General features: G+C 44.8%; 2 protein-coding genes across 3 annotated transcripts in view; both read right to left on the minus strand.

The window, feature by feature from the left end:
* Positions 1-20,940, minus strand: part of UBAP1 (ubiquitin associated protein 1) — a 57,677-nt gene extending 36,737 nt beyond the window's left edge. The window contains exon 1 of one of the 2 annotated variants that reach the window (XM_040963830.1): positions 20,765-20,940. The gene's annotated coding sequence lies outside the window, so the exon portion shown is untranslated. The remainder of the gene's footprint in view (positions 1-20,764) is intronic. The other variant, XM_040963832.1, reaches the window with a different exon arrangement.
* A 1,224-nt stretch (positions 20,941-22,164) lies between these two features.
* LOC121144713 (cytochrome c oxidase subunit 7B, mitochondrial-like) lies at positions 22,165-22,571 on the minus strand. Its single transcript, XM_040963162.1, has one exon. The coding sequence runs from the start codon at positions 22,524-22,526 to the stop codon at positions 22,284-22,286; it is 243 nt and encodes an 80-aa protein (XP_040819096.1). The 5' UTR covers positions 22,527-22,571; the 3' UTR covers positions 22,165-22,283.
* Between the last annotated feature and the right edge of the window lie 1,036 nt (positions 22,572-23,607).

Genomic DNA, 23,607 nt, shown 5'->3' on the forward strand with positions numbered 1-23,607 from the left:
TATTTCGGCCTCTCAAATAAAAATTTTTTTAATAAATAAACAACTGTTTTAATAAACTGATGCTTATTGAAAAAACACATGAATAAACCCTTTATAAAAATGTTTAATAATTGTATACATTTTATTTTTTATAATTTTTAGATATTTGATTAGGGTGCAAAGGGTCAAGGGCTAGAGGAAAGTGGGTGAGGCCACTGTTTTGACATTCAGTTCTAATCCCGGCAGCCCTGCTTCCCATCCAGATCCCTGCTTGTGACCTGGGAAAGCAGTCAAGGACAGCCCATGGGAGACCTGGAAGAAGTTCCTGACTCCTCACTTCAGATCGGCGCAGCACCAGCCACTGCGGTCACTTGGGGAGTGAATCATCAAATGAAAGATCTTCCTCTCTGTCTCTCCTCCTCTCTGTATATATGACTTTGCAATAAAAAATAAGTAAATCTTACATATTTTTTTTACTTTGTCCATTTTTTTATTATATTTTTGACAATCTTTACATAGCTAATTAGGGTAAAAAGGTTCAAAGGCTACAGGAAAGTGGGTAAGACTATTATTTCCATATTGTTTCCTTCATGTATCTAAGGTAAAGGGGAAAAAAAATCTTTAAAAATAATTTTAAAATTCAAAAATTGAATATAGTGATAACTATAAAACTGAATACACTAAACTCTACTAAATTGAGTATTGCTGTAAATTATAGTCAATGTGATTATCAAAAAAGCCACTCTAAATTTAGTAAACAATGCAACTAAATAAGGACTGTTTAGGAAGAGAAGACAAAAAGAAAAAAAAAAGTGATGTCTTCACATTCATAATAACTATCATTAGTGAAACAGGCTTTGTAATATTTATTGGCTTAAAAAAAGAAATTCAATCATTATATTTAAAAAGCAATGGGTAAGAAATTATCTCCTAAGTACTATGTGTGTGACTACAACTGATTAAGGATACAAAGCGCTCTCAGATTTAAAAGCAGCAAGGCTGCTAGAGCCACCACCCACAGTACCAGCATCCACAAAGGCACCAGTGTCCCAGCTGCTCCACTTTCAATCCAGCTGCTTGCTGATGCCCTGGGAAAAGCAGTAAAACCCAGCCCAAGTGTTTGGGCTCCTGCCACCATGTGGGAATCCACTTGAAATTTCTGTCTCCTGACTTCAGCTTGGTTAATCTCTGTCTATTGCCACCTGCAACAGAAGATCCTGCTCTCTTTCCCTCTTCCCTTCTGTAACTCTTGTTTTTAAAGATGCATTTATTTTTACTTGAAAGACAAAGATTACAAAGAGAAGGACAAACAAAGAGAGAGATCCTTCATCCACTGATTCACTCCCCAAATGGCTGCCATGGTCAGAACTGAGCCAATCCACACCCAGGAATCAGGAGTTTCTTCTGGGTCTCCCATGTGGGTTCAGGGACTCAAGGGCCTGAGACATCCTCTGCTGCTTTGCCAGGCCATAAACAGGAAGCTGGATCAGAAGTAGAGGGATCAGGACTAGGACTAGTGCCCATATGGGATGTCAGCACCCCTGGTAGAAATTTAAACTACTATGCACAGAGAGAGCCAAGTGTGAAACTCTGTATTTCAAATAAACCAGCAAATGGAAGTTTCTCTTCCCCTCCCTCTCTATAACTCTTGAAAATGGAAACACTTCTTTTAAAAAGACATTGTTAAATTTGTTTAAAAAAAAATAATCTAAAACATTTACAATGGTTATCTCAAGTTAAAGAACTAAAACTAATTCATAAACTGCTTGTTTCTAAGCATTCTATAGCAAGATCTTCTGATTTTAAAATGTATTTCAAATGCCTACAAGTGCCATTTTCTTTCCCAAAAGGATGAGGTATATTTGTTAATAGAGGGTTAAAATTACAAAGCACAATGACATTCAGTTTTCAAAGACCCAAAAAGCACAAAGAGAATCAACTTTTCTTCTCTCTATAGAAGATATATCATAGGCTCCTACAGGGGATTCAGGATCACTGCGATGGTTACAAACCACTACACTATACTGCCACTCACAAGATTCCTCACTGCATCAACCCTCCCACACAGCCACACACCACACATTTGTTTTTACAATTCTCTGCTGGGAAAGCAGCAGCATCTAAGCGCCCAGCAGTGACAGCTGTGAACATGCTCACAGACAGGTGCAGGAAACCAGTGTTTTCATTTCTGTGTCCCTAATTTACTGATTTTGTAAGATATCAATATTGTAAAGAAACCGTTCTTTCCATTCAAGAATTTATCTATTCATTCACTTGAAAGGCAGGGTGAGAAAGCAAGGACAAAAAACAGAAACAGAGAGCTTCCATCCACGGGTTCACTCCCCAAACAGACCCCACAACCAGGTCGAGGTCAGGTCAACCCAGGAGCCAGAAACTCAGTCCTGGTCTCCCATGTGGAAGGGAGAAGACCAAGCACTTAGGCCATCCTATATTCTCTTGCAGGCACATAGCAGGAAGCTAGACTGAAGCAAGATAAGGGACAGCATTATGACACACAGGGTTAAGCTGCAGGCCACAATGCCGGCACTCCACTTCCCCTTTTGTGTCTGTGTGTGTCTGTGTGTGTCTGCAGCGAGGAGGCAGAGCAGGCTACTCCTTGCTGCCACACTAAATCAGCAACCAGGGATGAGGGACAGTCACTTGACGACGCCTTAGAGAGCCCAATGTGGGGAATAGTGTTCTGAGGGTGTTGCTTGAGTGGTTTTGATAGTTCTGAGAAGTTACTGTTTTAGTTGCTCCAAGGTTGAGAAAATCTTTCCAAAGTCCATTGGTTGACAAATTGAAGTACACTTTAGTGCATGCACATACCCAGGAACATGCTGCTGGATTGGCCAGGAGAACTGTCCAACCCGCTCTGCTTTCTATCCTCTTACAAGGCAGTGAGGTCCTGTGCTGGCTTAGATGATCTGCCCATCATGCTCCCCTTGGACATGTGGATATGCTGTCCACTGCACAGGCATCAGCAACTAAGGAGGCCCAGTTTTTATACATGCACTCCAATGTTGGATTATACATCCTGTGTCCAGCTGCTCCACTTTCAATGAAGTTCCCGGATAGGATGCCTCAAAAAGCAGCAGATGGCCCAAATTCTTGGGACCCTGTACCCACATGGAAGACCAAGAAGTTCCAGGCTTCAGAATGGCCCAGCCCCAGCCATTGCAGCCATGGGGGGAGTGAACCAGTAGAAAGATCTCTTCATTTACATACTTCCCTCTGCCTTTCAAACAAATAAAATAAAATTTAATGGAAAAAAAAGAAAGGAAGGAAGGAAAAGAGAAACAGAGAAAGCAAGCACACGAAGAGGCCAGAACTTAAACCAGCACTCTGACCTGGGATGTTAGTTTTTCAATAGGCAGCCTAATGCACAGTGCTGCAATGCCATTAATGCTACCCTAGTTCTGTATATATTTTTTAAAGATTTCTATCAGAATGGCAGACATAGAGAAGGAGAAACAAAGATCTTCCATCTGCTGGATCACTTCCCAAGTGGCAACAATGGCCAGAGCTGAACCAATTCAAAGCCAGGAGCTTCCCTATCCCCCACCCCAAACGTGCAGGGTCCCAAGGCTTTGGCCCATCCTCCACTACTTTCCCAGGTCACAGGCAAGGAGTCAGACGGGAAGTGGGGCTGCCAGGACATGAACCAGTGCCCATACAGGATCCCAGAAAATGCAAGGCAAGAATTCAGCCACTAGGATATCGTGTCAGGCCCAAATGCCTTTTTAAATTTTATTTTACATAGAGAAAGAGAAAGAAAAAGAGACGTCCCATCCTGTAGCTGATTCTCCAAATCCCAGTACTAAGGTTTTCCCATGTGCATAGCAGGCATCCAAATACCAGTCACCACGTGCTGCCTTGGGGTATTCATTACCAGGAAGCTGGAACCAGAAGTGGAGCTAGGACGGGAACCTGGGCACTCTAATAGGTGATGTAGGCATAAAAACTGGCAGCTTAGTCACTAGACCAAACACTTGGCCTGACACAGCTCTTTTCATGAGGCAATGCCTTGGAGATGCTGCTGAGCCTTCAATTTAAGAAATAATTTCCAAAAGAAACTCAATATAAGCTGTCACTAGAAAGAATACAAAGCTGTAGCCTTTCCACCTAAATTTAAAAGGACTTTTTTTCAAGGCTCAACCAAAAGATACCTGACAGAATGGGAGGAAATAATTGCAAATGTTGTCTGGGTTGAGGGGATGGTTGGGCTAGGCTACACCACAGCATTCACTGGCACATACAAGAGCCAGAGTAAGAGAGAGCAGGCATAGCTTTGCTGCAGAATTCACTCACTAGCAAGTGCCAGAACTGGGTTCAAGTCATGTCAGGCTGGATGGCAGTGCCCCCTGGCAAGTACAGGATCTGGGGCTGGGAGTAGGCCTAATAGGGAAACTGTGGGCGCTCCTCTGCTATGCTGCAACTCCCACGGGTGTGTAAAACAACCAGATGGAATGTGGGAGGGGCTGGACTAGTCTCTTGCACATGCCACCAGCCTAGGGTTGAACCTGGAAGGGTTTATCCGGGGTCACCCCATCTAGGTTGCAGTTCGCACTGGTGTTAAATGGCCAGATTTGTGGCAGGCTGAACTAGGAAGAGCCCACAGCACCAATCAGTTTGCACAGGTGATGGAGCTGGGGGCGGAACTGACCAGGCAACTGCATTCACTGTCTGTACACAGGATATGCAAGTTATATACTGACCCATACCCTGCACTAGCTGGCGCACAAAATGTCTGGGTTACCACAGGCAAGGTTTTTTGCGGGACTCCCCAACCAACCAAACTACTGGACTCAAACTCCAATAAGAGGGAAAAACCACAACATATGTGACCTGACCGTCCAGCACATGAGTTGGGACTGGGCCTCCTCGGTTGCTGATTGGCCAGACCATCTACGCAGCACAGGACATCAACTATCTTGTAAGAGGATGGAAAGCAGAGCAGGTTGTGACAACTCTCCTGCTCTCCTGCCTAGCACTGGTAGCAGGTGTCTGAGTTGTGGATGCACTAAGATGGATATCAATTTGTCAACCAATGGACCTTGGAAAGATTCTTTCAACCTTGGAGCAACAATATCAACAATGTCTTGGAACTATGAAAATCACTCAAGTAACATCTTCTGAGCACTCTTCTTCACATGAGGGTCTCTAAGATGATATCAAGTGGTCATCCCCCATCCCTGGATGCTGATGTAGTTTTGCAGCAAGATGCAGTCTCCTCTCCTTCCCTATTCCCATGCCAATACAGGAGAAAAAGCAAAATTTTGAAAACATTTGTCCTACCCACTTTCCCACATGCTTCGACCCTCCCTATCCTATCAGTGGCCCACGTGAGCATGTACTCTTCTCAACTATGTAAACAACATTAAAAATAATTTTTTAAAAAATACTTGCGGGCACGGCGCGGTGGCGCAAGTGGTTAAGGTCCTAGCCTTGCACGCCCGGGATCCCATAGGGGCGCCGGTTCTAATCCCAGCAGCCCCGCTTCCCTTCCAGCTCCCTGCCTGTGGCCTGGGAAAGCAGACAAGGACGGCCCAAAGCTTTGGGAACCTGCACCCGCGTGGGAGACCCTGAAGAGGCTCCTGGCTTCGGATCGGCATAGCGTCGGCCCGTTGCGCTCACTTGGGGAGTGAATCATCGGACAGAAGATCTTCCTCTCTGTCTCTCCTCTCTGTATATCCACCTTTCCAATGAAAAAATAATAAAAATAAATCTTTAAAAAAAAAAAAATACTTGCAAACATACATCTGTCTAAGTGACTTACATCCAGAATATGTAAAACCTGCAACCCATAAAAAGACAGCACAGTTAGAAATGGGTGAGGGGAGCCAGCACCGTGGCATAGCACATGAAGCCACTGTCTGTTACACCAGCATCCCATATGGGTATCTGCTGGGTCCTGACCACTCCACTTCCAATCCAGCCCCCTGCTAATGAGCTTAGGAAAGCAGCAGCAAATGGCCTAAGTGCTTTTGTTCTTGCTACCCCCAACCCCCCTGGAAACTCCTGGCTCCTAGCTTTGTTCTGACCTAGCTCCAGCCATTTATGCCACTGGGGAAATAACTAACAAATGGAAAGACTCTCTTTCTCTCTCCCCTTTCCATAACTCTTCAAAATAATCTTTACCAGGGCCCGGCGCAGTGGCACAGTGGTTAAGGTCCTCGCCTTACATGCCTGGGATCCCATATGGGCGCCAGTTCTATCCCGGCAGCCCCGCTTCCCTTCCAGCTCCCTGCCTGTGGCCCGGGAAAGCAGTCGAGGACGGCCCAAAGCCTTGGGACCCTGCACCCGCGTGGGAGACCCAAAAGAGGCTCCTGGCTTCGGATCGGCATAGCATCTGCCATTGCGCTCACTTGGGGAGTGAATCATCGGACAGAAGATCTTCCTCTCTGTCTCTCCTCTCTGTATATCCGCCTTTCCAATAAAAAAAATTTTTTTAAATAATAATAATCTTTACCAAAAAGGGGAGGAAAAAGGAAATAAGCATTGAGCAGTCATTTCCCCAAGAATATGTAAACAGTCAAGACACACATGAAAACATGCCCAACATTGTTAGTCATCATGGAAGCAGAAATCAAAACCATGAGTTCTGAATACAGATAGAGGTATGGGCTGCACATCACCATAATATGCTAAACACCAGTGAATTGTTCACATTTATATAATTAATTTTGTTAATCTCATTGAATTAATAAATTACAATGAGATGTCATTCATTTCTGCAAGGATAACTATAAGCAGACAGAAATAATACTTCTTGGCAAAGATGTAGAAAAATCAGAACCATTATACCATTGCACACTGCCAGTGGGAACATAAAATAAAGCAGCTTCTTTAGAAAGTAATCTGGTAGTTCTTCCAGCCTCCCTTCCCCCTTCCCCTTTTCCTCCTCATCTTTACCACTCCGTTCCTGCCCCACTGGAATAAACCTCCGAAAATAAAAAAAAAAAGAAAAAAGAAAAGTAATCTGGTAGTTTCTCCAAAATGTTAATCAGTTACCATATGACTCAGCAAGTTTTCTTGTACATATATACCTAAGAGAAATGAAAATCTCTGTCCACACAAACATGAATGTTCACAACAGCATGAGTCTTAGCGAGCAAAACACCGAATGTCCACCAATGGTAAGTGCTATAACCATGCAATGGAATGTTATTTGACCACAATGTATACAGAAAGGAATGAAACACTGAAATGTACTACAACATGGAAACAGAAAGAGCTGCTTGTCTGCTTTCTGCAGACTTGGGATAGAACATAGAAGGATTTCTCTCACCTTTCTCCTTCTGCCCCACTTTATCCCTGAGCATGGCCTAACTATGCTGTGATCTCCCCACCTTTTAAATAAACATTAACAACAATTTTTTTTAAAAAGCACAGGCTCAAGTTCTATTTACAGCCCAACTTCTCAGGTGTTCTATTTATAATCTAACTTCCTGCTAATGTGCTCAAGTACTTTGGCCCTTTCCTCCCACGTGAGAGCTTCTGACTCCTGGCTCCAGGCTCACCCAGTTCTGCCTGCTGTAACCATTTGAGGAGTTAATCAGTGGATCAAAGATTTCTCCATCTCTGTCTCAGGGCATGCACTGCGGTCCTACTTAATCGTAGGATAAACCTCTGTCTGCAGTGTTGGCATCCCACAGATAGTAGCTGGAGTCCCAGCTGCTCCACTTCTGGCAGAGTTCACTGCTAAAGCACCTGGGAATGCGGTGCAGAACAGACCAAGTCTTTGAGGGCCCTGCACTCACAGGGGACACCTAAATGAAGCTTCTGGCTTCCCTTAGACCACTCCAGCTCCGGCCATTGTTGTCATTTAGGGAGTGAACCAGCAGATGAAGGACCTCTGACTTTCCCTCTCTCTGCTTCTCAAAAAATAAATACAGAAACAAACTAACAAAACTATTTCTTTGAAATAGTTGAGAAGGGCAGAAGGACAGAAAGTGATTTTTCTTTCTTTTCTTTTTTTTTTAAGATTTATTTTATTTTTATTGGAAAGGCGGATATACAGAGAGGAGAGACAGAGAGGAAGATCTTCTGTCCGATGATTCACTCCCCAAGTGAGCACAATGGCAGATGCTATGCCGATCCGAAGCCAGGAGCCTCTTTTGGGTCTCCCACGTGGGTGCAGGGTCCCAAAGCTTTGGGCTGTCCTCGACTGCTTTCCCAGGTCACAGGCAGGGAGCTGGAAGGGAAGCGGGGCTGCCGGGATTAGAACCGGCGCCCATATGGGATCCCGGGTGTGCAAGGCGAGGACCTTAACCACTGCGCCACGGCTCCGGGCCCAGAAAGTGATTTTTCATCTGCTGGTTGACTCCCTGAAAGGCCCCAATGCCTGGAAGCTGGGCCACACCTAAGTCAGGAGCCATGAGCTTTTTCTAAGTCTCCCAAATGAGTACCAGGGGCCCAAACACATGGATTATCCCCCGCTGTTTTTCCCAGTGCATTAACAGGAGCTGATCAGTAAGTGCAGCAGCTGTTGCTATATGGTTTGCCAACACTGCAAGAAATGGCTTAAGTTGCTACACTACAACATGAGCCCCTGAATTTTTTTTTTTTTTACTATTTGTTTTATTTTCACTGGAAAGGCAAATTTACAGAGGGAAGGAGAGACAGAGAAAGATCTTCTGTCTGATGATTCACTCCCCAAGCGGTCACAATGGTCAAAGCTGAGCCGATCCGAAGCCAGGAGCCCAGACTCTCTTCTGGGTCTCCCACACAGGTGGCAGGGTCCCAAGGCTTTTAGGCCATTCTCTACTGCTTTCCCAGGCCACAAGCAAGGAGCTGGATGGAAAGTGGAGCTGCTGGGAATTAGAACCTGTGCCCATATGGGATCCTAGCGAATGCAAGGCAAAGACTTTAGAGGCTGGACAGCTGCTCCAGGCGCAAAGATTTCTTTCTTTTGAAAAAGTTACAGAGAGAGGGAGAGACAGATCTTCCATTTACTGGCTCAACCCCAGACAGCCATAACAGCTAGGGCCAGGCCACACCAAAACCAGGAGCCAGGAGCTTCCTTCCAGGTTGCCCACATGAGTGCAAGGGCACAAGCACTTTCGGTCATTCTCTGTTACTCTTCCAGATCACTAGCAGAGAACCTGATGGGAAGTGGAACATTTGGAAACTCAGACAGCAACATTATCCACTGTGGCACAAATACAACTCCTGTCATTTTTGTTAATCTACTCTTCTTTTTTTTTTTTTTAAGATTTATTTTTATTATTTTTTATTGGAAAGGCGGATATACAGAGAGGAGAGAGAGAGAGGAAGATCTTCTGTCCGATGATTCACTCCCCAAGTGAGCCGCAACGGGCCGATACTATGCCGATCCGAAGCCAGGAGCCCCCTCCGGGTCTCCCACGCGGGTGCAGGGTCCCAAAGCTCTGGGCCGTCCTCAACTGCTTTCCCAGGCCACAGGCAGGGAGCTGGAAGGGAAGCGGGGCTGCCGGGATTAGAACCGGCGCCCATATGGGATCCCGGGCGTGCAAGGCGAGGACTTAACCACTTGCGCCACCGCGCCGGGCCCTAATCTACTCTTCTAACCTCTCCACTGGCTACAGAAGAAATTAAACACATGAATGAAAACAAAATGTAGGGCCCAGCACGATAGCATAGTGGTTAAAGTCCTCACCTTGCAAGAGCTGGGATCCTATGTGGGCGCTGGTTCTAATCCCAGCAGCTCTACTTCCTTTCCAGCTTCCTGCCTGTGGCCGGGGAAAGCAGTTGAGGATACCCCAAAGCTATCCTTGGGAACCTGCACCTGCATGGGAGACCCGGAAAGAAGCTCCCCACTCCTGGCTTTGGATTGGCTCAGCTCCAGCCATTGCGGCTGCTTGGGGAGTGAACCATCAGACGGTAGATCTTCCTCTCTGTCTCTCCTCCTCTCTATATATCTGACTTTCCAATAAAAATAAATAAATCTTTTTTTAAAAAAAGTTATAAAAAAAAGAAAACAAAATGTGTGTTACATACCTTAGGTTAACTGAACTGGCCAAATGAAAATTAAAAATATCTCATTTATAAACTAGCTGAAAGTGTTACTACTTGATCAACTATCAATACTCAGCATTCAGTCAAAATCCAGCTTTAGGGTGACAGAAAAGGAAAAATTTTTTTTTTAAGTGCAAAATATTGGACCACAAAGACTTCACAATTTAATGTAAAACAAAGCTTAGCTCAGTGAGTTAAGCCATCACCTGGGATGCCACCATCCTATCCGAATGCTGGTTCAGTCCCAGGTGTTCCGTTTCTGATCGAGTCCGCTGGACTGGAAATGCAATCGGGAAAGCAGAGAGTCCAAATGCTTGGGCCATTGTCACCCAGATGAGAGACCCAGACCCACTGCCAGGCTTCTGCCTTTAGCCTGGCCCAGCACTGGGCATTGTGGCTCTTTGGGGAGTGAAACCTGTTTCGCACATGGAAACCTGTTTCTCCTTTGCTCTATATAAATTGACCTTCCAAAAAATACTTTTTAAAAAAAGAAAAAACTGGGCCCAGCGCCGTGGCCTAGCGGCTAAAGTCCTCGCCTTGGACGTACCGGGATCCCATATTGGCGCCAGTTCTAATCCCAGCAGCTCCACTTCACATCCAGCTCTCTGCTTGCGGCCTGGGAAAGCAGTCGAGGATGGCCCAAATCCTTGGGACCCTGCACCCGCATGGGAGACCCGGAGGAAGTTCCTGGATCCTGGCTTCAGCTCGGCATAGCGTCGGCCATTACACTCACTTGGGGCATGAATCATCGGACAGAAGATCTTTCTCACTCTCTCCTCCTCTCTGTATATCTGCCTTTCCAATAAAAATAAATAAATCTTTTTAAAAAACTATATAAAAATATATTAACATAAACAAAATTCTGACTAAATAGAACAGAAAAGACAAAGTGACACAAATGTCAAAGAATAGAAATCTAACCACCACAGAAGAAATTGGAGATACAGTACCTAAACAAAAACCCAAAAAGAGTGGATAATTACATGTTTTAAAGGCCATGTGGAGGGGCCAGCACTGTGACACAGTACAGCCTGCCTGTAGCGCCTATATCCCATGTGGCACCAGTATCAGTCTCAGCCGTTCCACTTCTAATCCAGATCCCTGCTAATGGCCTGACACAGCAGCAAAGGATGGCCCAAAGTGCTTGGGCCCCTGCATCCACATGAGACCAGGAGGAATTTCCAAGTTCCTAGTTCCGAGAGTTGGACCTACCCAACTCCAACCATCACAGCCATTTAGAGAGTGAACCAGAGGATGAAAGGTCTCTCTGTGTCCCTCCTTCTCTCTGTAACTCTGCCTTCCCAATAAAATTGAATTTTTTTTTTAAGATTTATTTATTTTTATTTTATTTCCCAGGGAGCTGGATGGGAAATACGACCACTGGGATTAGAAAATCCACTGGCATCCTGATGTGTGCAAGGCAAGGACTTAAGCTGCTAGGCTCCCACATCGAGCCCTAAAATTAAATCTTTTTAAAAAATAATAATAATAAAAACTGAGATGGATACTGGATACAACATCAACATCACATAGGTAAACATGTGAGTCCTACTTGCTCCACTTCAACTCAGCTTCCTATTGACACGCCTAGAAATGCAGAGGAACATGGTCCCAGTACTAGGGACCCCTCTCTCATCCCCCCCCATCGTGTAGGAGACCTGAATGGAGTTCCGGCTCTTGGTTTCAGGCAGGGCAAGTCCCAGCAGCCGTATCCATGTAAGGAACAAACCAGTGATTGCAAGCCTTCTCTCTTTTGTCGCTCTCTCTCTAAAACTCTGCCCTTCAAAACAATTTTTTTTAAAGATTTATTTTTTTTTTTATTTTTTTTTTATTGGAAAGGCAGATATACAGAGAGGAGAGACAGAGAGGAAGATCTTCCATCCGATGATTCACTCCCCAAGTGAGCGCAACGGTCGATGCTATGCCGATCCGAAGCCAGGAGCCTCTTCCAGGTCTCCCACGCGGGTGCAGGGTCCCAAAGCTTTGGGCCGTCCTCGACTGCTTTCCCGGGCCACAGGCAGGGAGCTGGAAGGGAAGCGGTGCTGCCGGGATTAGAACCGGCGCCCACATGGGATCCCGGGCGTTCAAGGCGAGGACTTTAACCACTGTGCCACCGCGCCGGGCCCCAAAACAATTTTTTAAAGATTTATTTTTATTTTTTAATTAGAAAGTGAGATACACAGAGAGAAGGTGATACAAAGAGAAAAAGATCTTCCAACTACCTGGAAGATCTTCCACCTGGAAGAGACTCCTGGCTCCTGGCTCATTCCCCAAGTGGACACAGCTGGAGGTGAGCTGATCCAAAGCCAGGAGCCAGGAGCAAGGAGCTCCTTCCAGGTCTACCACACAGGTGCAGGGTCCCAAATATTTGGACTGTCCTCGACTGCTTTCCCCGGCCACAAGCAGGGAACTTGATGGGAAGCGGGGCCAGCAGGACACGAAACAGCACCCATATGGAATCCCAGCACATGCAAAGTGAGGGCTTTAGCCACTAGGCTACCACATAGGGCCCAGAAATTTTTCTTTAAATGAAGTACTCATTGTGAGAAAAAAACTAAAAAGCCAGAAAAACAGAAACAGGAAAAAAAAAATTCCACCACCCAAGGCAATCACTGCTTTATACAAAAAAGGCATATGGACCTGGCGCAATTATTCAGTGGTTGAATCCTCACCTTGTATGAGTTGGGATCCCATATGGGCACTGGTTCTACTCCCACAGCAGTTAAAGCCACTGAGTGCAATACCAGTGTCCTTTGTGGGTACATATGCTCAATATGCTCCACTTCCAATCCAGCTCCCTACTAATGTTCTGGGAATGCAGTGAGGGATGGTCTAAGTGCTTGGGCACCTTCTAGCCACATGGGAGACCTGGAAGGAGCTCCTAGCTCCTGTGCTTGGCCTTGCTCGGTGCTGTCCCTTGTAACCATCCTGTCATTGTAACCAATGAATGGAAGATCTTTCACTCTGTGTCTCTCCTTCTCTCATTCTTTCAAACAAATAAGTCTATTTTTTAAGAAAAATCAAACTCTCACTTAAGTAGTTCTTTCCCTTGGTGTCATGTAATTTTTCTAAATCAATAAAACAATTAAAAGTTAAATTCTGTTTTGGTATTTCATATTTTAGCCATGTATTTATTTGAAAGATTTAGGGAGAGAAATATCCTCCATCCACTGTTTCACTCCCCAAATGGCCCAAAAAGGCTCTATGGACGAGCCGAGAGCCTGAATCACCATTTCTACCTCATGGATCAGAAGAGGATCAGGCCATGGGCCTGGCGGCATGGCCTAGCAGCTAAAGTCCTCGCCTTGAACACCCCGGGATTCTATATGGTCGCCAGTTCTAATCCCGGTAGCCCCACTTCCCATCCAGCTCCCTACTTGTGGCCCAGGAAAGCAGTCAAGGACAGCCCAAAGCCTTGGGACCCTGCACCCGCATGGGAGACCCGGAGGAAGTTCCTGGATCCTGGCTTCGGATCGGCATAGCATCAGCCGTTGCGCTCACTTGGGGAGTGAATCATCAGACGGAAGATCTTCCTCTCTGTCTCTCCTCCTCTCTGTATATCTGACTTTCCAATGAATAAATAAATCTCAAAAAAAAAAAAAAGAAGAGGATCAGCCAGTACTTGAACCAGCACCCGGATAAGATGCCTGGTATTGCAGACAGCAGCTTTACATACTGTGCTACAATGGAATTCTTGAACCCACTCCTCCACAAACATGATCCGATCTTCAATAAAGTCAATTCACACCAAGGAACCACTTTCAAATAAAAATTTAAGGAAAATATTCTGATACCTCAAAAATTAAGATTGATGAGTTGTTTGGACTATCAATTATTTAGATGCCCTATCTAAAAATGATTCAGCAAAGTCTGTCAGGCCTAGTAACCAGAATGACAGAGCTGTACATTCAATGTGATTTACACGGTAAATATCAGGTCCAACACTACTAACAGCAGGAGTCAGTGACTAGCATTTATATTCTAGCTATTATCAGTAATCTCTGATAATCCTTTACATTAACTATAATTAAAGACATGGTCATCAGAATATCATATTTTCAGCTAAGTCTATTTACATGAAAATTTTTTTAAAAAGGGGGAGAGGAGAGTGTGGTACGGTAGCCTAGTAGCTAAATTCCTTGCCCTGTACGTGCCGGGATTGCATATGGGTACCAGTTTGTGTCCTGATGGTCCTGCTTCCCATCCAGTTCCCTGCCTGTGGCCTGGAAAACCAGTTGAGGATGGCCCCAAAGCCTTGGGACCCTGCACACACGTGGGAGACCTGGAAGAAGCTCTTGGCTCCTGGCTTTGGATTGGCTCGGCTCCAGCCGTTGCAGCCACTTGAGGAGTGAGTCAACAGAAGAAACATCCTCCTCTCTGTTTCTCTTCCTTTCTGTATATCTGACTTTCCAATAAAAATAATAAATAAATATTTTAGAAAAAAAAATCAACTGTGCCAAACACCGAATATTACCCTACAATTTAATTGTTATATCTCTTGGACTAATTTTTAGAGCACTTAATCCAAAATCTGGGCACCACCCAGATACTAACTTGCTGGAGGATAATATTCTTTTTCCCATTTCCAAAACAAATCATTTCTGTTGACAATGGCTCATCCAAAGGGTTCATTTTTCTAACAAAAGGCTTATTTAGAGATAAGGAAAATAGAATAAACAGCAAAAACATGTTTCAACTGCATTTCCTACTTCCTAACCCCAAAGAATGAAATTACATCCTAACCAAACCTTTCAGGCCAGTTCTGATTTACCCAGTGACATGTTGCCACATGGCTAGAAATCATCATAATCAGAAGAAATCTAATGTACATTTTCAAATCTTTTTATGCGAACTGCTTACAATTCTATTTTCCACCACCTACTATGAGCCATATTCCTAAACCTATGCATCAATGATTTCTGTACCCACAAATAGATCTCATTTTGATGTTCAAGATACTTTCTAGCATTAAAAAAAAAAAATTGTACACAGAGAGACCTTTGTTTATAAGGTCAAATGCCTTCTTAATGACCAGAGGGTAAGAAAAATCACTATATTTGTAAGTATTACATATAAATTATTTGGCATTGTTTCATGAAGTAGAATCTGAATATGCCCTACCCCCCAGCAGTGTTTTAGATTTCGGGATTTTCCACTGGCAGAGATTACTGGTTCAGCCTCCTAATCCAAAACTCTAAAATCTGAAATACTCCTAAATCCAAAACTTCTTTAGTATCCTACAGTCATGTCAAATCACACTGCACCCAATCACAGGGCCCAGCCTCCAAACTCCCCCAACCAGGGAGCCAGGCAGCACCCAGCCCAGGCAGGGAACTCAGTCAGCCGCAGCACTGCCAGAATGTAGAGGCTGGGCAACCAACAGGCTCCCCTCACCTCAGAATCCATCCAGGGACCTCATGTGCCCTCCAAGTACAGTGACTAGGTACAAGCCGGGATGCTGACCGCAGGCCCTGCACACAAATGGCAACAGCTGGACCATCCAGAACCCCAGGCTACGCTGACTGCTGACTGTCTTTCCTCGCCAAAACGAACCTGTACAGACAGAAGTGGTGTCCTTTTCTTCAAACACCCAGAAAACAATACAACATTACAAGGAACATGACAAATAACCCCATTAAAGGAAACTAGAAACTCCAATTACAAACCCTTACAAAAAACAGAGCTCAGCCCGGCGCAATGGCTAGAGGCTAAAGTCCTCACCTTAAAAGCACCGGGATCCCATATGGGCACTGGTTCTAATTCCAGCTGCTCCACTCACATCCAGCTCCCTACTTGTGGCCTGGGAAAGCAGTTGAGGACGGCCCAAAGCCTTGGGACCCTGTACCCACGTGGGAGACCCAGAAAGAAGCTCCTTGCTCCTGGTTCCTGGCTTAGGATCAGCTCAGGATCAGCCACTGCGGTCACTTGGGGAGTGAATCATTGGACGGAAGATCTTCCTGTCTCTCCTCCGTGAATCACTGTATATCTGCCTTTCCAATAAAAATAAATAAATTTTTTTTAAAAAAAAAGAAAGAAAACAGAGCTCTCTGAACTTATAAAGAATTCAGAATTGCTTGGATTTGAGTATCGTCAACCTCTTACTCAAATATTTTAGCCAGGCACGTGCGGGAAGGCAGAAGAGGATCATGATCAGAAAAGCTGTAGCGAGGGCCCAGGTAACGCTCAGTTCCTATATGGGCAGTTGTCACGATGTCAAAGTAATTGGATCCCTCCTAAGGCCTTGGCAATGAACCTGACACACTCCTGGGAAAATGGTGCATCACTGTACTATCCAACGCACACTGCCATGGCATCTGTCCTTTATAAGCTTGGATGGAAAACCTAAGATCCTAACTGGGCAATTAAGACAAAATTCATTATGGATCAATTGATTAGGCAACAAAGATGATCTGCTTTTCTTTGTTGTTACCAAAACATATTACACTTTTAAAGGTAATATGCTTAAGGTAGGATGCCCTGAGTTCTAACTCCTTGGGGGTCCTAGGAAAGGAGCCCACTACCCAGACCTGGACACTATAGGCCTCCATAGTTAGGCTTCCCAAACCTCCTTAGAGATAGGCACCCTGCAGACAGACCCGCAGGGATCCAGGTGAGAGGGCTCATAGAGGATCCTGCTATTTGAAGAATTGGACAGCACTTCTGCACAGGTTCACTTCAGTGAGAAAGACAGTCAGCAGTCGGCCTAGCCCGGGGTTCTGGATGGCCCAGCTGTTGCTGTTTGTGTGCAGGCAGGGTCTGCAGCCAGCGTCCCGGCTCGTACCTAGCCACTGTCTGTACTTGGAGGGCAGGTAAAGCTGCTGGGTGGGTCCGGAAATGAAGTGGATCCAGTAACCAGCAGGGCTGCAGGCCATGGAGGCCAGGAACAGACACTACAGCCTTTGAAGGAAGAGCCAGGAAATGATGCTGGTTTGGGGGAGCGAGATGCTCAAGCCAGGGTCTGTGGTTTTATAAAGGTCGAGCATCTGAAGAGTGATAGAGGAATGGGTTCTGGGGCGAGAAGCTCTCTAAGGGCAAGACCAGCTAAACTGATCTGGGTAAGGACACAGAGGAATGTGTGAAGGAAGGAAGTACAAAGCTGGTTTACTTAGTAAAGTCACATATTCCCCAAAAGTCACATTTCCCAGTTGATCAGAGTTCTAACACCCCTATACCACTGCAAGTGGTGGCTTACCTACTTCATCACAACGCTGGCACCATGGGATTGCAATTAAATATTTGTAAACACAGCGTAAAAATGAACATCAGCACAGCTCAGACTTTAAGCCCTTGACACTATTTTGTATTGATTCTAGAGAAACAGTTACTTTCAGATGGGGGGAAAGAAAGGCACAAGATGAACACAGGCCATATGTTATACAACAAAAGTCTTCCAGAGATTCACCGATCATATCACAGAAACAGCTTGAAGCAGCTCCTACTGATCAGAGAGGAAATAATTCAGGCATTAAAAAGAGTGACTTTCGGGCTAGTGCTGTTGCACTATGGGTTAAGTCACTGCCTGCAGTGCCAACATCACTGTAGGTGTCAGCTCAAGCTCCAGCTACTCCACTTCAGATCCAGCTCACTGTTAATGTGCCTTAATTATTTAAAAAAAAAAAAAAAAAGATTTATTTAGTGCCTGGTAGGTTGGCCCAACTAGCTAATCCTCCACCTTCAAGTGCCAGCATCCAATCTAGGTGCCAGTTCGTATCCTAGCTGCTACATTTCTTTTCCATCTCCCTGCTTGTGGCCTGGGAGACACAGGACGGTCCCAAGCCTTGGAACCCTGCACCCGCATGGTAGACCTGGAAGAAGCTCCTGGCTCCTGGCTTCAGACCAGCTCAGTTCTGGCCATTCAGCCACTCGAAGAGTGAATCAGCAGATGGAAGATCTTCCTCTCTGTTTCTCCTCCTCTCTGTATATCTGACTTTCTAATGAAAATAAATAAATCTTTAAAAAAAATAAAGAAAAATAAATAAATATTTTAAAAAGAAGAGCTGAAACATTCAATTCAATAAAATTACAAATTTTCTGACCAAAACTAGATATAAAGAAATGAAAAGAAAGCCATGGACCCATCATAATAGCATAGTGGCTAAAGTCCTCGCCTTGCACAAGCCAGGATCCCATAGGTCGCCAGTTCTAATCCCGACAGCCCTGCTCCGCATCCAGCTCCCTGCTTGTGGCCTGGGGAGGCAGTCAAGGACAGCCCAAGCTGTTGGGACCCTGCATCCGCGTGGGAGATCTGGAGGAGCTCCTGGCTCCTGGCTTCAGGTCGGTGCAGCACCGGCTGTTGTGGTTACTTGGGGAGTGAACCATCGGACGGAAGACCTTTCTCTCTGTCTCTCCTCCTCTCTGTATATCTGCCTTTCCAATAAAAAAAAAAAAAAGAAAAAAGAAAGCCATAATGTGGGACAAGATATTTGCAATTCATAAATTAACATATAATCAAGTCTCTAGGATATATAAAGAACTCCTAAAAATCAATCAGAAAGAGACAAACAATCCAAAATTAAAATAGACAAAGAATTTGTACACCTCATGGACAGAAAATAGCCAATGAATATTTTAATGTTGCTCAACTTAAGGAACGATAATAAAAGCACAACAGATATTCTTGAAATTCACCAGATTAGAAAAAAATCCAAAAGTCTGATAATATCAGGTCTTGGAGAGACCCACCACATCACTAGCTCTTGACTCAATAACCACAAGATTTCCAATTACCACGAGTCAAAACAGTGACTCACATGCTGGAAGTGTACACTAAGCATTAAGTAACTCACAGACCAATGCAGCATCCTGAGAAGGCATGCAGATACTCGCCAAACACAAGTTAGCCCCTAATGGACCAGTTCCAATTTGACTCAGCAATAAAGAGGGTCCAATTTAACTCGGCAATACAAAAAAGAAAACTTACAATCCCTGATCTCATATATCCTGACAATTTTCTTAAGTACAAAGCATTCAAGTATTCATTTCCTCCTTCAATACTGATGACATCATAAATGTCTAAAATCTCAATAAACTATCATTCCAGTAATACCAGTATTTCAACTGAGAGCAAGGAGTTTAAAATGGATTATTTGGGACAGATAGGAGTTCCTGGCTCCTGACTTCAACCTGGTGTAGCCCTGACTGTTACAGGCATCTGGAGAGTGAACCAACAGATGGAAGTTCTGTTTCTCCTCTTCTCTGTTCTCTGCCTTTCAAATAACTCTTAAAAAGTAAATAAATTACTCTTTCAACATCTACATTCAGTACTAACGACAATAAATCTCTAACGTTCAGAATATTTTAACAGGATTCTCATTTTAAATGTCATGCCATGAGAATGAAAGTCAAAATACCCAAGTGACATCGCCCATACCTCCCGTGTTAAAACTTTTCTATAAACTAACAACACTAACTAGCTACTGTTCTCTTAAAAAATCACAACAAAAAATAAAATCAGATACACCTCATGATAAAGTAATGCGTCTCAAATACTAAATGAAAGAGAAACTGAAGAAGTGTCTATATCCATAAACTTCATTTTCTTCCTTGGTTTCTGTTTCTAGAACAGCACTTTTTTTTTCCCCCAATGAGACCGCAGCTGGTTAGCAAGTTATTTGCTGTGTAGTGATAAGACGCTCATTAGAGAAATATCATTTGCCCATTTCAACATTTGCAATGATTTTTTATTAATTTAATACATACTAAGTTAAATAACAGAATAACAGTGAACAACTGAATGTATACAATCCGACTTATAACAAGTTAGTAGAAGTAATTAAAACTTGTCATTACACACGCTTTGCTGTAAGATATGATAAACTTTCAGTTTAACTAGGTTGGGACACTAAATGCAAAGAGCCATCACTAAACTCAAAGTGCATATCTTTTCCCAAGACCAAATCTGACAATGCTCCGAAGGGATACATCCATCACACTTAAATTCTCAAACACCGATAATTAAACCAAGGAAAAACACAAAATATTGTGTGTACTTAGAACATAACATGTTTAGTAGTTAACCCAAACTACCAAATCTAGCGTTGCAACATTACAGTGTTTCTAAAAAGAATCAAAATTTTGTTTGGTTAACATAAAATATATTTGTATGTCCAGCCACACGTTCAGGAGACTAGTCAAGAAACAATTACATGTGGCAACCACACAAAGGTCAGAGATGGCTGCTACAGGCCATATACATGATCTATAACTTGGCCTCACAAGACGGTAGGCTGTGTCCTGGGGCCAAGGTGGACTGTACAGGTAAGTCTCCACACAAGGAACAAACAAACAAACAAAAAGCAGAGGACCAGACAATGCAAGGAAGCCCCCGAAGAGAGCTCACCCCGATCTGTTCTGCTTTCTCCCTAACCTCGGGGCCTCAGGAAGCACTACAGAGGACGGCCCCAGCGCACCCTCCACCGCCCCCATCACTCACGCTCTTCACCTGAGTCCTCCACCCCGCTCCGACCAGCTCTAACTCCGACCCGAGAGCCGTCTCTGGTGCCCAGATCCCTGAAGGAAACCAGCACCCCTCCTCCCAACGCATTCCCCCGCACCCCCTGTGCCCTCTGTCCCTTCAACTCGGGTCCCCTCACTCTAACACCCTCCCAGGATCCTCCCCAAGTCACCGACCTCTAGCCCTTGCCCCTTCCACTCCTAGCTCCAATTCTTTCCATTCCTCTCGGGTTCCAGCCCCTTTCTCGGGAGGCTCCGACACCGGTCTGTCGGTACCGGCCCCCTCCCCCAACTCCACCCCTCTTCCCCGTCCCCCAGAGGGAGGCCCCCTCACCTGAACGACGCTGCAGCCACCGCCGTCCCGCAAGCCCAAAGGTGCTGGCACCGGCCGGCCTTCCAGGCTCAGTCCCCCACCCCGAGAGCTCCCGACAGCCCCTAGGGAAAGCGAACTCCACCACCTCCAACTCTGCCTGCCCCGGGCCAGGTCGTCACCGTAGCCAGCACCAGTTTCCCAGCCGCCATGTTGAAGCCCTACTTCCCTCCTCCTTCCCTCTCGGGTCCGCCCCTATGGGCGTCCGACGTCATGGCGCCGCGCTCCACCCGCCCGGGCCAATGGGAGGAGCTGGCGGTGACGTAACTGATCTCTAGTCAGGCGCTGTACACGTCCTGCAACCTGGAGCTTTAAGCTTGGGAAGGATGAACCCGACTGACCCAAGAGGAAGACGGAAAGAAAGGAGTCCCCAAGAGGGTAAGAGACTGGACCGAAGGCAAAGACCGTGAAATCGCGAAAGGAGGCACCCAGACTCAGCAGTAATTCCTACATGGGAATTAGGACGTCTGACACGTTCCTGGTAATACACGTTCCCCCCAAGGGCCTCACTTTCCCCGTTTGTAAGTGTATGGGTTGAAAGGTGACCCCCAGAATTCCCTCCAGTTCTGACACGGAACAGTTTGAAACCGCATAAACCAATCCTACATCTTCACTGCCTTCTTTCTAGATGTCTGTTGGAATTAGGTCCGTGACTAAAATAAATCTTTAGCCCCAGAAGTTCCTAATCGATGACACTAAATAGAAGCAAAAGCAGTTGACTTAGAGGAAAAAAAAAAAAAAGGAAGCATCATGGTATAACACAAGTGCATCTACTGCTTTGGAAAAACCTAAAGCATGCGTCCATCCCATGTTATTTCTTCCGCTGTTTTCTCCCCTGAGCCTAATTAGGCAGGAAAGAATTTTTTGCGCTTTGAAGGGTGTGGCGGTTTTAACTCACAATGAGTGGGCATTCCAGAAAGGGGGATGGAAGAGAAAAGCATGTCACCGGTTCTGAATTGTTTGCCTGCTTAGTTCAGGACATGGAAAGGCATAGCCTTGTAGAGAGCACAGGGAGCTGGACAAAGCTTTTCATGACGAGTATTCAAATGATAGCAGTGAATACAGTGAGGCTGCAAGCTTTCCCCACCGAGTCGGACTCCATGGGCCAAACAGAAGCGGTGGCTGTTCCGTGACTACCAGAAGAACTGCAGTAAGATGTTAGAGACAGACTCAACTAGATTTAAATATCTACTGTTTGCAAGGAGAAACGGGTTCTAAGTTTTTTTAAGTTTTTCAGAAAACAATTTTTATTTCCTTTCTATCATTTACAGAACTGAGAGGGATACACGCCCATGTGGAGTTCTGATTAGGGTGAGGGAAGGTGAGTGGGACAAGTGTTTTGTTTTTTCTTTTTTTTTTTTTTGAAGGTTTCAAATGTATTTTACTTCTTCAATAATACAGTATTTTAACTGTTACAGTGATTTTTCTTGGCATCATTTATGAGTTGGTTTGGATCAATTCAGCATTACACGAGCTGGGATGATTACTGATCTCTCCACTCCTTTGGGGTGACTCTGCCAACAGGAGACAGATTCCATTCTATTCCAGTCCGTGTTGCTGTATATGTCCATTCAGCAATACAGAATGTGGCTCCACCGGCCAATACAATATTACCATATTTGTCATGAAAATCAGATGTACCTTTCTGGTGGCTCTGCCTTGCCATTGCTTGCTGAATGCTTCGAACTTGCTGATGACTCAGCGCATTTCTGGCCAAAGGAAACATCGTGAAACAGAAATACAACTGGAACAATCACAGCTACTGTTTCATTGCAAGTTCACTCCTGTTCCCCATACCCTCACAGAGAGCCTGAAAAACAAAATTCCTCCTGTGTTTTCAAGGAAAGAGGGAGGGGGTCTGCTCTTTGATGTCAAACTACATTAAGCTTCAGGGATGGAGGACAGTCATTTGGTGATGCATTAAGGACCCTGCCATGGCGAACAGTGTTCCGAGACTGTTAATTAAGGGGGTTTGATAGTTCTGAGAAGTTGTTGGCTTTGTTGCTCAAGGATTGAGAAGATCTTTCTAAGATCCATTGATTGACAAAGTCCACCTTAGTGTATCTACAGACTCAGGAACATGCTGCTAGCTTGGCCGGGAAAGTTGTCTGACCAGTTTTGCTTTCCATCCTCTGATGAGGCAATTGACATCCCCTACTGGCCTACATGAGCTGGCTGTCATGTCCTCCGTGTGCATCTGGACCTGCTGTCCACAGCACTGGCATCAACAACTGAGAAGGTCTAGTCCCAACACATGCATTCCAATGTCAGAACACATATCCTGTGATTTTTCCCTGTGGCACAAGTCTATATAACATTCTAAAAAACAACGAGGAATAGCATTGTATTCTTAGAATTATGTCTGTGAACTGCATTGAATTTGTTGCTGCTTCTTTTACTATCACATTAAGATTTAAAAAAAAAAATCAGATGAGTAAAAATCTGTCGGGGACAATGCCGTAGTTTAGCAAGGTCGTGCTCAGCCTTGCAGCACTGGCATCCAGTATGGGTGACAGTTCATTTTCTGGCTGCTCCACTTCAGATACACTCCATGCTTATGGCCTGAAAAAGCAGAGAGGCTGGCACAAGTCCTGCAGACCCTGTACCCACATGGGAGACCCAGAGGAAGCCTCTGATTCCTGCCTTCAGATCAGCACAGTTCCAGCTGTTGTGAACTTTCAGGGACTGAACCAAAGGAATGGAGGACTTTTCCTTTCTGTAAATCTGCCTCTTACCAATCTACCTTTCCAATAAAAATAAAATAAATCTTTTATTTTTTTAAAAAAAGGAAACTTGGCAGAGATTTC

Source organism: Ochotona curzoniae, unplaced genomic scaffold (genome assembly GCF_017591425.1).
Source record: "Ochotona curzoniae isolate NIBS_2020 unplaced genomic scaffold, NIBS_Ocur_1.0 scaffold_3208, whole genome shotgun sequence".
NCBI lineage: Eukaryota > Metazoa > Chordata > Mammalia > Lagomorpha > Ochotonidae > Ochotona > Ochotona curzoniae.